Raw genomic sequence first — 15,031 nt, 5'->3', positions numbered from 1 at the left:
GTCTAGAAACTGCCAGGGAGTGACCGGCCTCAAACTTACTGGAAGATCTGTGTGGGTCTAATTCATGCATTCACAAAGTCTTCTTTACTAAAATCATCCAGCTTTAAGATTAACACTACAGAAAAGTTCCAGGCCAAGTTTTAACTGGAAAAAGATCAGTTCATCCTATCACACCAAATAGTTACTGTCCAGCTGATTTCCACTAAAGTTTTCTCTTTGCTTAAAAGTCTTCAGTGTACAGAGCTATAATATTTTCCTGGATAAGGACCCTACATTTAATTAGCTTTTCTCATATCCCCCACTCCCTACCTATTTCCCAGTAATTTTCTGAAGTAATCTGTGTTTGCTCCAGTGAGCTCACCACCCTCTGAGCAATGTGTGCCTTCATCTAAAAGTGTGGTTGAATGTCTGAACCTTGATTCCTTAAGTTACCTTTAAAAACCTCTTTGCTGGTTAGTTGCAAGTTGGTTTCACTGTAAAAGACCCAAGAATGAAAGAATTTTTTTGAATGGATCTTACCTGAACATGTTTTTTTATCTGCATTCAGAGTGTAGCCATCATAGCATTCACAATGATAGGACCCTGTTCTGTCATTCACACAAATGTGCTGACACCCATGGGTACCCAAAGCACATTTATCTTGAGCTGTGAAACAAAAATTCAGGAGACAAGAAATAAAAGGTGGAAGAATATTTTATTACCCATGGATAGAAACCTTATTTGTAGCTGGAAACATATGAGGAAAACTTACTGGAAACTATTCAAAGCCATTGGCACTGTTTTTTTCTAACTAGAAGTTAACTGAGTTAAGTGAAATCCTGCACATACAATAATTAGTCTCTGACCTTCCACAATTGCTTTTCAAAATCATCAGTATTGAGTTTTTATAACCTAAGTATCTCATAAATACTTTCTAAAGCACTCCTTTTAGCCTTACTGTACTTATCCCAACTCAGCAGGACACCAACAGTTGTGTGGCTGATTACGCTAGATTCAGAAAAACACAGAATTAGAGTTTGAAGAAATTGTAGTTCAACCCTCTCCTGTTTTTTTAAATGAGGGAAAGGAGCACAAGGGAGACCAGTTGATTCAGAGCAGCATAAAAACTCAAGACGCAAATTTTCATTCAATGCACTTTCCTCTGTACTGATATATTTTTAAACTATTTTTTACTTTTAAACTTTTCATCTGAGATAATTTCAGATTTATGAAAAAGTTGCAGCCGGGCACAGTGGCTCACGCCTGTAATCCCAACACTTTGGGAGGCCGAGAAGGGCGGATCACGAGGTCAGGAGATGGAGACCATCCTGGCTAACAAAGTGAAACCCCATCTCTACTAAAAATACAAAAAAAAAAAATTAGCCAGGCCTGGTGGCAGGCGCCTGTAGTCCCAGCTACTCAGGAGGCTGAGGCAGGAGAATGGCATGAACCCGGGAGGTGGAGCTTGCAGTAAGCCGAGATCGCGCCACTGCACTCCAGCCTGGGTGACTCCATCTCAAAAAGAAAAAAAAGTTGTAAAAACAGTGCAAAAAATTCCTGTACTTCACCTTGTTTCCCCAAACAGTAATTTACATAACCATAGTATGATTATCAAGCCAGAAATTAACATTGATACAATATGATTTACTAATCTACAGACTTTATTCAAACGTTGCCATTAATGTTCTTTTTCTGGTCCAGGATCCAATCCAGGATTCCACATTGCATTCAGTTTCACATCTCCTTCATCCTCTCTAATCTGGGACACTTCCTAAGTCTTTCTTTGTCTTTTATGACCTTCATGCTTCTGAGAAGTACTGGCAAACTATTTTGTGAACTGAGAATGTCTCTCAGGTTGGGTTTGCCTAATCTTTCCTCACGAAGAGACCTGAATTTTTAGCAAGAATACTACAGGTGTGCTGTTGTGTCCACAGTATTGAGCCCAGCATGTCAGGTCATCCATGATGTCACTGTGTGTCATCACTGATGATGTTAACTTTGATCACTTGGTTAAGGTGATGTCTGCCAATTTCTCCACTGTAAAGTTACTGTATTTCCCTTTGTAGGCAACAAGTACCTTGTGGGTTGTTATGTGATTTCAACCTACTGAATTGTCTGTAGCATTTGGGAAAGATTGTTTGGGCTGGATGCAGAGAAGGAAATGAGCAACACATTTATATATTTGGGCCGAGATACATACATGTTGCCATTTCTGACGTTCTGGATAAAACTTAAAAATGGGAAAAGCTTATGGTAGCAAGAGAGGAAAACACACCAACTTCCCAGTCAATGTGACCTGCCCTTTCATCACTGGGTAGGTAGGCAGACAGCTAAGTAGCAGTCGTAAAGACTCCTCCCTCACTTACCTGAACAAGTTTTCCTGTCTTCATTCAAGGTATAACCTTCATAGCACTCACAATGATAAGAGCCACTTCTGTCGTTCACACAGATGTGCTCACATCCGTGGATGTTAAGAGCACACTTATCAAGAGCTATCAAAAGATGATTGGGACAAATGTAAATGCATGCAGAGCATGGCAGAAATAAATAATTATGGGCCACGCCACTTACACACACACACACACACCCCCCCCCCACTAATGAAACAAGGGGGGGCAGCTGGGAGTTGGGAGCCAACCCTCTGGTCTTGGCTCTTTCACTAAGAGATCCTGTGGCATGGGTACGTTTTCTCCCTTACGTACATCTCAATTTCCTTATCTATCAAATTAAGTTATCTCTCAGCTTTCTTCCTCCCAAAAACTTTTTTCTAGGATTAAAAACAAAAAAAAAAAATCTAATTCCCATTCTTCATTGACTTCATGTACGTATCTATGTACCAGACCAGTGAGGACCCCTCTAACTTTTTTGCTACTTCTAGATTCCATGAGCATCTATGACTATAGAGAGGAAGAGGGTAGCTTGTATGTAATTAAATAAAATCCAGGACAAATTTCAAACCCTCAAAACGACTAAGAATCTTGGACCCTTTTCTTTTCCTTTTTTTGTGTGTGTTTTTTGTTTTTTGTTTTCTGTGAGACACGGTCTCCCTCTGCGGCAGTGCAGCAGAGGCTTTATCATAGCTCACTGCAGCCTCGGTCTCCTGGTCTCAAACAATCCTCCCCCCTCAGCCTCCCAAGTAACTAGGACTACAGGCGTGCACCACCACACCTGGCTTATTTTTATTATTATTATTTTTTGTAGAGATGGGGGTCTCACTATGTTGCCCAGGCTAATCTCGAATTAGCCTCAAACTATCCTACCAGCTCCACCCTCCCAAAATGCGGGAATTATAGGCCTGAGCTACCGCACTCAGCCCGGACCTCTTTCTTAGTAGCCTTTTCCCCTACGGTTTTATTTAAAACTTAAAAAGTATGGAAATAAGCTGATTTATGTATCATTTCACTTTTCTCCCTAAGCTCCTTTTCAGGGAAAACTGCTGATGAACAACAGTAAACCAGCCAAAAGGCAGTTAGGTAAAAAGGGGTCAAAGAGTCACAGCACAAGGCCAGTCCAAAACCTGGAGCATAGGTTTCCAAGCATTTGATTCAGTCACGACCCCCTACACAGGTCTCACCTGAACACGTTTTCTTGTCGGCATTCAAGGTGTATCCTTGGCTACACTCACAGTGGTGCTTGCCTTCCCCATCACTGATGCAGACGTGCTGGCACTGGTGTGTTCCAAGCACACAGGGGTCCAACGCTGTGCAGAGGAAGTTTACAACAGTCAGCACTGACACTTAGGAAACATCTGAGATACCTTCTTCCATGTCAGTAGACATTGCTCTCCGTGCTCCTTTCTGAGTCTATCTTTACTTCACTAAAAAAAGGGTTATTTGTTTTCTGCCTCTGGCTTATTAGAAATGCTCCTCTTAAACTAGAAATGTTACTAATTTAAAAGCACACATCTTGCTATATAGACTTTCTCAAGGGAGAAAGGGAATTTGGAGTTTGGAGCTGAAGCCAAACACATAGGCCAGGCGATTGGATGTTTTATTTGGCTTCTCCACCTCCCCATGAAGAAAAATGATTTGTGCTTCCCCACCACAAGAAATGGGAGAACAATAAAGCACAGCCTGAAGTGATGCAAGCTACTTGTCCCATTGCAGCCGGAATCTGACTTCCAAGGTTCTATAGTCTATGTCTAAACAGAATTCTCACACAAGTATGGGTCTAAGCCTAGAATAAACTCACAGGTGGGCAGTGGTACATCTTTGAACATACAAATGGTAGAGGACAGTCTGGGTAACTGTCTTCTGAATATGTAAGGTGGGTGAAGTCATCCATATGCTAAATTCATAGTGAACTCATATGCTAATACAAACAGGTTAAAAGAAAAGAACAAAATAAATGAGATTACATTAGCTAAACTACATCTCCATCTTGTTGCTCCTGGAGCCATTTATATCTCACTGGATATTTTTTTCCTAGTGCTTTTGAAAGATGAATCAATGAATTTAGTCATTTCTGAGAAACCAAGGAGGACTGTTGGAGGAGGCGGGCCCTCCTGTGGCAGGTAACCCAGCCTCCACTGCCCTTGGCAACAGGACAAGGCTAATATTTTTCCAAGAAGGGCCTCTTCATGGAATGATCTTTCCAACCCGTTGACTACAACAAGCTGCCACTCAGTCTTTTTTCCATAGAGAGGACATTTTTTCCCCCAGAACAAGCAGGTCTTGTGTACCAGAAGGAAAAGATTGCCACTCACCACTTGTTACTTTATAGCCTTCGAAGCCCAACCCCAGGTGCTAGCTTTGAAACCCAGCTTTGCCACAGACCAACATGTTGATGGAAAAGCTCTCACCCACAAGCATGGAGTGGACGAGTGATTTCCTGGGAGAAAGAAAGCCACTTTCTTTTTGGAAATGAATGAATGCCAAGTAGATGCCACCAAAGCCAGTGATGGCTTGTGAAAGCCCAGTGTCCTGGGACAGGAAAGACAAGGGGATCCCAGCCGAGTCTGACTGCAATGAGGCCAAACGTTGCCCCAGAGCAAGACTTCATCTCCCTTTTCCTGACAAACCATTGATGGCTGCGTCTCACATCAACTTAGATTAAAAGTCTCCTTGAAATTTACAATTGTAATTAATTATTGGTTCATTTGTTTGTCTCATCTCCATCCCCAAAATGTTACTTAATGGTAAGGAGGGATTACCTTTATCTTTGTATATCAGAGATCAATAAATACATGCTGAATAAATAAGTATGGAATAAATTATATTGCAAAAAGGTATCTGTGTTTAAAAATTCACCTGAACTAGAAATTTGTCCACAACTGCTTGGATATTCATATAGAGGCATCAAAAGATTATCTCTAGATAATAAAAAAATAAAGCATGAGTCCCACAGATCATAATTCTGATCAGTGACTAAAAATAAATTCCAGTATTGAATGGATCTGTAGTCCTAGATTTGGTCAGTTCATGCTAAAAATTCCATGTTCTTATTCAAATTCCATCCTAAAGGATAGAAGGAGTAGCAGAGTAACGGAATGATTTTTTAAGATCACCTTGCTTTCTTTCAAGTGAGCTGAAACCCTAATCTGCCTGGTCCCTGAATCCTGTTCTTCAACAAAGAGTAATCAGATAAAGAGCCCAGTCTGAAAACCAGAGCATTCACTCAATGCACGCTCGGGCTGACGGTGACATTGGAATAGAGGCCTGCTGACACCCCCAAGGACAGACGCTGCTCCCTGTCTTCTGCAGGAGAACAAAGAGAGTTCTGTTAGATCTAGAGATGGTAAAACTAAAACAATATGTATCGGGGGAAAAAACGTAGTGGTGGGGCAGAGGGGACAGGAGAGGCATCTTGAGTTTTGTTTTTCCTGACCCTGACAGGGAACAGCAGGGTCATTTATCCTGGATATTTGCAGACCTTCACAGTTCTAACGCAAACATGAAGATTTTATGAGCAAACCAAATTCCATATAATGCAGCTCTATATTCCTAAACCAATAGAGTGTGTTTAGGTTGGTCACACACGTGTGCACACGCGCGCACACACACACACACACACACACGATATATTTAAGTTTTTCATTAAATTTCCACAAAAAAAAAAAAAGAATAATATTCTTTTTCTCTGGGTACATAATGTCTGAACATAACATCCTTTCTAGTTGGAAGCAAAGACTGACCAACTTACCACAGAAGGTTTCCTGGAATCTAGAGGAAAGTTTCTCGATGACCCCATAAGTCTCCACGTAGAAAACATGCTCTTCTAGGGGCTCACTGGCCATCATCTTGAGGGACTGCATGTCTGCCCGGTCCACGCCCACAGCGTAGAGCTCAATACCAGATGCTCGGGCCCGAGCCGCCACCTCGTTCACCTGGTCCTGGGGCCTACCATCTGTCACAATAATGGCCACCTTAGGGATGTTAGAAGAGGGCCCTCGAGCCCCTGCCTCCGCTGTGAAGACTTCATCCATTGCTGTCTGGATGGCCAGCCCTGACATGGTGCCTGTTGACAAGGGTGTGATTCGACCCACAGCCTGCTTCAGGGACTGCTTATCTGTGTAGGCTTGGAGTTGGAACTCGATCTTCACAGTGCTAGCATAGTTCACCACTGCCACCCGCGTGTCAGCCGGCCCAATGTCCAGAGTGTCAATTATCCGGGAGACAAAAGTTTTCACTTTGGTGAATTCCAGGGGCCGTACACTACGAGAACTATCAATGAGAAACACCAGGTCCAAGGGCCTGCTCTTACAAACACCTGCAAAAGACCAAGCAATGATCAGACCACAGTTAGAAATGCGATAATCCTCACTTCCAGAGAACTGTGGGATTCCAGGAGGCCAGGCAAGGCAGCATCTCCTGACCCCAACATCACCACTGCCTGCGACCTTCCCCAAGACCATTGGGGTGTTGAAAGCACCAAGGACTTCAGAATTCCATAGTGAGAATTCACCTAGAGGTGTGAAGTTTCCCCAAATACTTCACCTGCAGGCTGGCTGAACCCTGAAATTTCACTTACAACCTCATCCCTCTGCTTAAGTTTTGCTCCCAAGGACCCTCATGATTCCTGAGAATTAAAGGGTTCTAGATGTTTCTTAAGCACCTTGGCTATCTGGAGCAATTGGACAATGTGTCCCTGAACCATGTAAAAGGCCTTGGGCCCTCAGGGACAGCCTCACTGCCAACCACTGTGCCCAGGCCTCAGGCAATGGAAGTCTGAGGCAAGGCACTCAGGGGCTCTTCTGGTGGCCCCCCCTCTTTTACTCCACTTCCAAGGGGGTGAAAACTGCTCCAGAGTATCCCTGAATCCCCCCTCCATCTGGCCATCATTCCTGATTAGTGAATTTGGGGGCTCACTGAAGCTCTGAAAATTGTCACTCAAGCCTCTTTCCTTTCCTAATTAAAAGTAGAAAGAGGGACCCGGGTGCGGTGGCTCACGTCTGTAATCCCAGCACTTTGGGAGGGTGGGTGGATCAGCTGAGGTCAGGAGTTCAAGACCAGCCTGGCCAACATGCTGAAACCCCGTCTCTACTAAAACTACAAAAATTAGCAGGGCATGGTGGCATGCGCCTGTAATCCCAGCTACTCGAGAGACTGAGGCAGGAGAATAGCTTGAACCTGGGAGGTGGAGGTTGCAGTGAGCTGAGATCACGCCATTGCACTCCAGCCTGGGTGACAAGAGCAAGACTTCATCTCAAAAAGAAAAAAAAAAAAAAGGTAGAAAGAAGGATGCCAACTTAATCTTGTATCTATTTAGTGCACTTCCATCTTCGTAAGCATGTCTCGTAAGAAGCAGGGATTGTGATCTGGCATCTACCCTACTGCCCCATCAAACCCTCTTGGTCATCTCTCTTTCACGTATTCATTCACCAGAAACATTTTTTGAGGGCCTACATGTATGAAGCCCTGGAGCTACAAAAGCAAATAAGCCAGATTCCCCACTTTCAAGGAACTTATCTCCTTTCTACACAAAAGTACCTGACATACTATAGTATCACAGTACATCAGTACATTTTAGTGTTCACCTATTCTTTCCCAGTCTTTCCTGTTTCCCCCAACCCGTTTGCACACCCTCTCTCCTCAATACAAAAATCAAATCCACAAGTCAGGACAAGACAAGAAAAAAGCCAATGACTAAACTTCTTTTTCTCTTTTCTTTTTTTTTTTTTTTTGAGGTGGAGTCTTGCTCCATCACCCAGACTGGAGTGCGGTGGTGCAGTCTCGGCTCACTGCAATCTCTGCCTCCCGGGTTCAAGCAATTCTCCTGCCTCAGCCTCCTGCGTAGCTAGGACTACAAGTGCGTACCACCACACCCAGCTAGTTTTTGTATTTTTAGTAGAGATGGGGTTTCACCATGTTGGCCAGGCTTGGCTCGAACTCCTTACCTCAGGTGATTCTCCCACCTCGGCCTCCCAAAGTGCTGGGATTACAGGTGTGAGCCACAGTGCCCAGCCCTAAACTTCTTTTTCAAGCCATTCCCCCTTCTCATCCAACACGCATGCACATGCATACAGGCGTTACACGCATGCAGCCCTCAATGGAAATGAGGTCCTGGGGCATGAAGTGTCATTCAAGGCTCTTTCCTTTCCTAATAAGGAGACAGAAGTTGATGCTACTCTAAGAAGGTAATTTACTTAGTGAGTAGGAAAAAAAAGGTAGATTCAAAATTAATGCCTAGACTAAGCACTTTATAGAAAAAAAAAAAAAAAAAAAAAAAAACCTTACCTGGAACAGCCGACATTATGTCTCTGTCTAGTTTTCTTTTAAAAGCAGAAAATTGTCTTCTTATTTTTAGCCTGCTGCTTGGAGGTATTTAATTAACAAAAATAAAATGTTCTTTTCAGTAACACTTTAGGAATCACAAGGTACCAACACATCAACCCTGTAAAACTGGAGGTGCAGAGGTGGTTTTTATACCCATTTTACAGGTGAGAAACCTGAGGTTCAAGGAGTTGTGAGATCTAGAAAGTGGTAGAGCATGAATTGGACTCCAGGTTTCTAGACTCCAAGCCCCTGGGCACTTGCTACTGAATCCCAGTTACCTCTCTCTGAGGCAACATTTTCCTCCACAAAAGTCAACATTCTCTCATGTATTCAGTAAACATCCTGCTTGTTGACTTTGAGCCACAGCCCTGAAATATGCTGTACGTCATGTATTTAGTTAAGTCAAAAGGAATTAAACCCAGGCGCAGGGGCTCGCGCCTGTAATCCCAGCATTTTGAGAGGCCGAGGGAGAAGGATCACTTGAGCTCAGGAGTTCTAGACCAGTCTGGGCAACATAGGGAGATCTCATCTCTACAAAAAATTTAAAAATTAGCCAGGCATGGTGGCAGGCACCTGTAGTCCCAGCTTCTCAGGGGGCTGAGGCGGGAGGATCACTTAAAGCTAGAGAGTCAAGACTGCAGTGAGCCACGATCGCACCACTGCACTCCAGCCTGGATGATAGAATGAGACCCTGTCTCTAAAAGCAAAAAAAAAAAAAAAAAAAAAGGAATTAAAATTCTTTCTTTAAAAAAAAAAAAAACTCCAGCAGCCATAAAAAAGAATGAGTTCATGTCCTTTGCAGGGACATAGAAGCTGGAAGCCATCATTCTCAGCAGACTGTCACAGATACCACATGTTCTCACTCATAAGTGGGAGTTGAACAATGAGAACACATGGACATAGGGAGGGGAACATCACACACCAGGGCCAGTCAGGGGTGGGGGACAAGGGGAGGGAGAACATTAGGACAAATACCTAATCTATGTGGGGCTTAAAACCTAGATGATGGGTTGATAGGTGTAGCAAACCACCAGGGCACATATATAACTATGTAACAAACATGTACATTCTGCACATGTATCCCAGAACTTAAAGTAAAATAATAATAATAATAAAGATCTGAATAGGAAATATTTGTCATCTATTGTCTCTAAGGTTAGCCACTATCAGACTTCAAAAGAACCTTGGTCTCTACAGTCTTTTATCTTAACCTGAACATTTCCTTTTTATGGGTCCCAGGTCTTTAGACAAACTCAACCAATTGTCAACCAGAAAATGTTTAAATTTACCTATAGCCTGGAAGCCCCGCCCCCCCACCCACCACAGGCTTTGAGTTGTCCCACCTTTTAGGACCAAACCAATGTATTTCTTAAATGTATTTGATTGATGTCTCATGCCTCCTTAAATTGTATAAAAACAAGCTGCACCCTGGCCACCTTGGGCACATGTTCTCAGGACTTTTGAGGGCTGTGTCACGGGCCATGGTCACTCATGTTTGTCTCAGAATAAATCTCTTCAAATATTAAAAAAAAAAAAAAAAAAAGCTCCAGAATTTTACTTCATTCCTGGAAAGTCCCATAGATCTAGAGCTAGGATGAAGAATTATGTTGAAAATCTTTCCTGGAGATGGGTCAAAGTATTTTTGCATAATTAGAAAAAGAAAGGATGGGGGCAACAAGAAGATATGAACTCCGTAATTGACAGTGCTTTCACCAACACCCAAATGGTGTCCTTATAAATATCACGGCTATGTTCTTATAACTACATGTGCATGATTCCTTCCTTCTCCACTTGGTTATTCACACCGAATCCTCTATTCGGGGTGTGGTATGCAGAATAATGCCCCCCTAAAGACATCCACATCCTAATTCCAGAAACGTGTTGCTTTTACATGGCAAAGGGCAGAGACTTTGCAGGTGTGATTAAGTTAAAGACCTCTACATGAGAGGTTATCCTGGATTATTCAGTGAGTCAATGTAATTATAAAGTAGAAGAGGGAGGCAGAGGAAAGAAATGTGAGTAACTCAATGTGAGAAGGCCTCAACCTGCTTTAGCTGGCTCTGATGATGGAAGAAAAAAGCCATAAGCTAAGGAACTCAGCAGCCTTCATGTGCTGGAAAGGGAAGGGAAATGGCGTCTCCCCTAGAGACTTCTGAAAGGAATGCAGCCCTGCCAACACCTTAATCTTAGCCCAGTGAGACCAGTGTCAGACTTCTGACCCACAGAACTCTCAGATAATAAATGTGTGTTGTTTTAAGCCACTAAATTCATGGTAATTTGTTACAGCGGCCATAGAAAACTAATACCTGAGGGAGGCTTGACCAGGGTGGCAGAAAATTCTGTGAACATCTGGTTCCTTCCTGATTGGTACTCACTCGGCATCAGTCATTAGTTGTTTTTGAATCTCACTCCCATTTACTAAATAGCAGCAATTTGATTCCCAAGAACAAAGAAAGAATCTGAATCTCCTAAAATGTTCCCATACTCACAATACCACCGAGTCCTTATAGTCCTGCTTCCATAGCAAAGCTTAGCAATTTCTGGTTGCTAAAAGGAGAGAATTTGGAACAGAGTGGAATCTGGCTTTTTTTAAATTTTTTTTTTGAGACGGAGTCTCGCTCTGTCGCCCAGGATGGAGTGCAGTGGTGAGATCTCAGCTCACTGCAAGCTCCACCTCCCGGGTTCACACCATTCTCCCGCCTCAGCCTCCTGAGTAGCTGGGGCTACAGGCACCGGCCACGACGCCCGGCTAATTTTTTGTATTTTTAGTAGAGATGGGGTTTCACTGTGTTAGCCAGGATGGTCTCGATCTCCTGACCTCGTGATCTGCCTGCCTCGGCCTCCCAAAGTGCTTGGATTACAGGCGTGAGCCACGACGCCAGGCCGGAATCTGGCATATATTAAGGGATTATCATTCATGATCAGTTTCGAATTCCAGGTAATAAAAGACTAGTGCAGCTCAGGGGGTCATGGCCACCTGATGCTGAATCTCTCCTTCCTCTTCCAGTCCCATCCCAGAGGGAGGCGGGTCAGGACTAGAGTAAGGTTAACTTCCAGAAGAAAGACTTTCCCTCAATTCCCGGCCTGGAGCAACCAGCCACCAGCTGAATCTAACCCTGTGGACCCCAGCACCTCCTGCCTCAGCAGCAATGCTTTTGCCATTTCAAATCTGCCACTTCAAATACGGGGACTGAGTATTTGAGTCAGGAAGAAGTCCCTTGAGCTCCTTCTCAGCTTATCCAGAAAGATGCAGTAGGGGATAGACAATTCAAATCAGCCTGAGGCATGCAGCGTGGCTGGCCAGATGAGACTGCATACCCAGAAATGGCCTGGCACAGACTCTCTTTAGCAAGACTGAAGCTGGGCTTTTTGGAAATGAAGATACAATCTTATGTAAACCATATTAAGAGGTTGGTAGGCTAGGGCGGTAGAAAGAGACCCTGCTTGGGATTTCGGAGCCCTGAACTTTATTGTGGGCTCTGACACTGATTCACAGAGTCCCTTCACCTTGATACGCCTCAGTTTCCCTTCATGTGCTGTCAGGGGCTGTGTCAAACGACCTGCCCGCTTCGCTGCACTATGAGCTTTGCTCTGCTTCAAGAATCAATTGCTGACCAAAAAGAGAAATAGAATTGTTCGCCAAAGACCCAGAACGTCTTGGTCCTGGGGTATCCAGGGGCTCCTCGGGTCTCCTCCTGGTCTCACACCCCCATCCTTTACCTTCCAGTCTGAGGCAGCCTGAGGGCTGTGGGAGGGGAGGAAGGATCACGCCCTGAGATTGGATGGAGATAGAGGGATTCCATGAGAACTAACAGCAGTCTCGGGAAGGGTTTGCTCACTGAATGGAGAGGTCAGGATTGGGACGGAGCTGGGCAGCAGCCCCTGCGCTCCCCAGCTGCCCTGTGCTCCTGGCCAAATCACAGGGGAGGTTGCCGGAGTGAGAGCTTCAGGAGACCCACATTCTAGCCTGGACACATGAGTGATACGGGGCATCTCCCTCCCCTTCTCTGGACCTCAGTTTCCCCTACAGGATTCATCCGGGAGGGGCCTCTCTCTCCCGCACCACGGTCGGCCTGAGGCCGGGATGTAGCGCGCTTGGTGGATGCCCCGGGCTTCTTCTCCTCCTTCGATGCTCACACGTCCCTCCCGCTGCCCGCCTGTACCTGCACCGCTGGCGCGGCCGGGCTCGCTGGCCCCGGAAGCGGGCGCGCCGTCGGGAGCCACAGAAGAGGGGCGGCGTCCAGGGCTGCCCTCAGGACCTCGGGTCCCCAGCCTCCGAAAGCCCGGGCGGGCCACGGGGTCGGGGGCGGCGAGGGGCAGCAGCAGCAGCAGCGGCCAGAGCAGCAGGAGGAGTCCCGGGAGGCGGCGCGCGGGGGCCGGGCGCGGCATGGTGGGCTCCGCGGGCCTGGCGGTGTCCGTCGGGGGCCGGGAGCCCACGCGAGGCGCAGATTTAAAGGTCCCGCGGCCTCGGGCTCCGCCCCGTCCAGCCCCGCCCCGGGGCCTAGAGCGCCAGGCAGGCCCGGGGAACCCAGCCCAAGGCCAACAAGGAGCCTTGTCCGCGCATTCCAGCGGCAGAAACGGAATGTCCGAGCGAGGCGGCCAGCGGCGCGGTGGTCACCTCCCGCCCCTGCCCTGAGCCCCGAGCTGGCTGCAGCTGGGTGGGCTCGGCTGCTGTCACAACCTCCCTCCTCTGAGTAACACCAGGGCAGTGGGGGCAGCCATCCGCGGCTGCAGCCTGCCCGGCCCTCCACTCTCCCTCCCACCCCAGCGGGGCCTGCGCCCCAGGTCCTGGATGGGGACCCCTGGGCTCTGCCTTCCCTTCCGCCACTGGGTCGCCCGCCTGGGGCTGAAGATGAAACCCGGCTCCTCACTCTACATTCTTTTTCTCAGCCAAGTAACCCAAGTTTTGCTGTGGGCTCTTGGTTTAAAAAAAAAAGAAAGAAAAGGCCTCACAGATTCTAGGGGCATGAATAAGAACGCTTTCATCCGAGCTTCAAATATCCACAAACATTTGAACTTATATTCCCGGGAATAGAAAGTCAAACATACATTCCCCAGAGAGCCCCGTTAGCTGGAAGGACAGCCTGTACCAACACAGGCTTCAAAGGCTCTCCCGAGACCCCATTTCCTCTCCGGAAGAGTTATCATGGTACAGGGCTGGAGGCTGCCAGAGGACCCCCATGGAACTCACTGTCTATGAGAAGGAGATTTGCATAAATGCGGTATCTGTCTACGGGAACGTGGTGGATTTAGGAAACAGACACTGACTGCCTGCGGAGACCGGAAGACTTCTAAAACCAGGTGACATTTGAGCCGAGTCTTAAAACAATGAGCGCGAGTTCCAACAGAACCTATCTGGTCGTCCTATTTCACTATTTCCCCTCTCCAAGCGATCCTCCTCGCAGGATCCTAACCCTCACTTCTCATATTTGTATCCCACGTTAGTAGTAGCATTATACACAATAGCCAAGAGGCGGAAGCAACCCAGTGTCTCTCTTTGTATGAATGGAAAAGCAAAATGCAGTATCTACGGACAATGGAATACTATTCAGCCTTAGAAGGAAGGACATTTTGGCACATGCTACAGCATGGATGAACCTTGAGGGTATTATGTTAAGTGAAATAAGCTAGTCACAAAAAGACAAATACTGTATGATTCCATTTATATGGGGAATCTAGAGTAGCCAAATTCATAGAGACAGAAAGAATGGTTACCAGGAGCTGAGGGGAAGTGGGGATGGGGAGTTAGTTGTATAATGTATCAATGACATTGGGCAGTGATAGTCACTGCCTGAGAGAAAATGTTGCTCAACTCCCAGTGAAAACTCACCAATTTAGAAGGACCTTAGAAGAAACGAGAAGTTTGTAACAATGGGAAAAGGACACTAAGAAGTCTGAAAGAAACTATGCCAAGAAGAGGAGGGATTGATAAACACGGTATTTGCAAGCTCCGGTGGACATTTGTCATTTGTCCTGCTTTTAGGATGATCCCCAAAGCCTTTGAACCCTTCACTAGTCAGGGTTCTTGAGAGAAACGAAACCAATAAATTTTATATATACATACATATAGAGAGAGGGTGGGGGGAGTAATTGAGATTATGAGGGATTGGCTCATGCAATTATGAAGGCTGAGAAGTCCACAATCTGCTGTCTGCAAGCTGGGGGCCCAGGAAAGCCAGTGGTCCAGTCCAAGCCTGAAGGCCCAAAAGCAAGAGAGCCAATGACATAAGGCCCAGTCTGAGTCCAGAGACCCAAGAACCAGGAATGCTGATGTCCAAGGACAGGAGAAGGTGGTTGGCCCAGCTCGAGCAGAGAACACATTTACCTTCCACTGTCTT

General features: G+C 45.8%; 1 protein-coding gene across 2 annotated transcripts in view; it reads right to left on the bottom strand.

Moving 5' to 3' along the window:
* The window catches only part of MATN3 (matrilin 3), a 21,367-nt gene extending 8,228 nt beyond the window's left edge, over positions 1-13,139 (bottom strand). The window contains exons 1-5 of one of the 2 annotated variants that reach the window (XM_011971416.1): positions 12,857-13,139; positions 6,121-6,687; positions 3,554-3,679; positions 2,346-2,471; positions 520-645 (exon numbers count right to left, since the gene is read on the bottom strand). In XM_011971416.1, coding sequence (XP_011826806.1) covers positions 520-645; positions 2,346-2,471; positions 3,554-3,679; positions 6,121-6,687; positions 12,857-13,082 — 1,171 coding nt within the window. In that variant the 5' untranslated portion in view covers positions 13,083-13,139. The remainder of the gene's footprint in view (positions 1-519; positions 646-2,345; positions 2,472-3,553; positions 3,680-6,120; positions 6,688-12,856) is intronic. The other variant, XM_011971417.1, reaches the window with a different exon arrangement.
* Between the last annotated feature and the right edge of the window lie 1,892 nt (positions 13,140-15,031).

The sequence above is a fragment of the Mandrillus leucophaeus genome, unplaced genomic scaffold, assembly GCF_000951045.1.
Source record: "Mandrillus leucophaeus isolate KB7577 unplaced genomic scaffold, Mleu.le_1.0 Scaffold122, whole genome shotgun sequence".
NCBI lineage: Eukaryota > Metazoa > Chordata > Mammalia > Primates > Cercopithecidae > Mandrillus > Mandrillus leucophaeus.
This window is presented reverse-complemented; position numbering and strand designations above follow the sequence as displayed.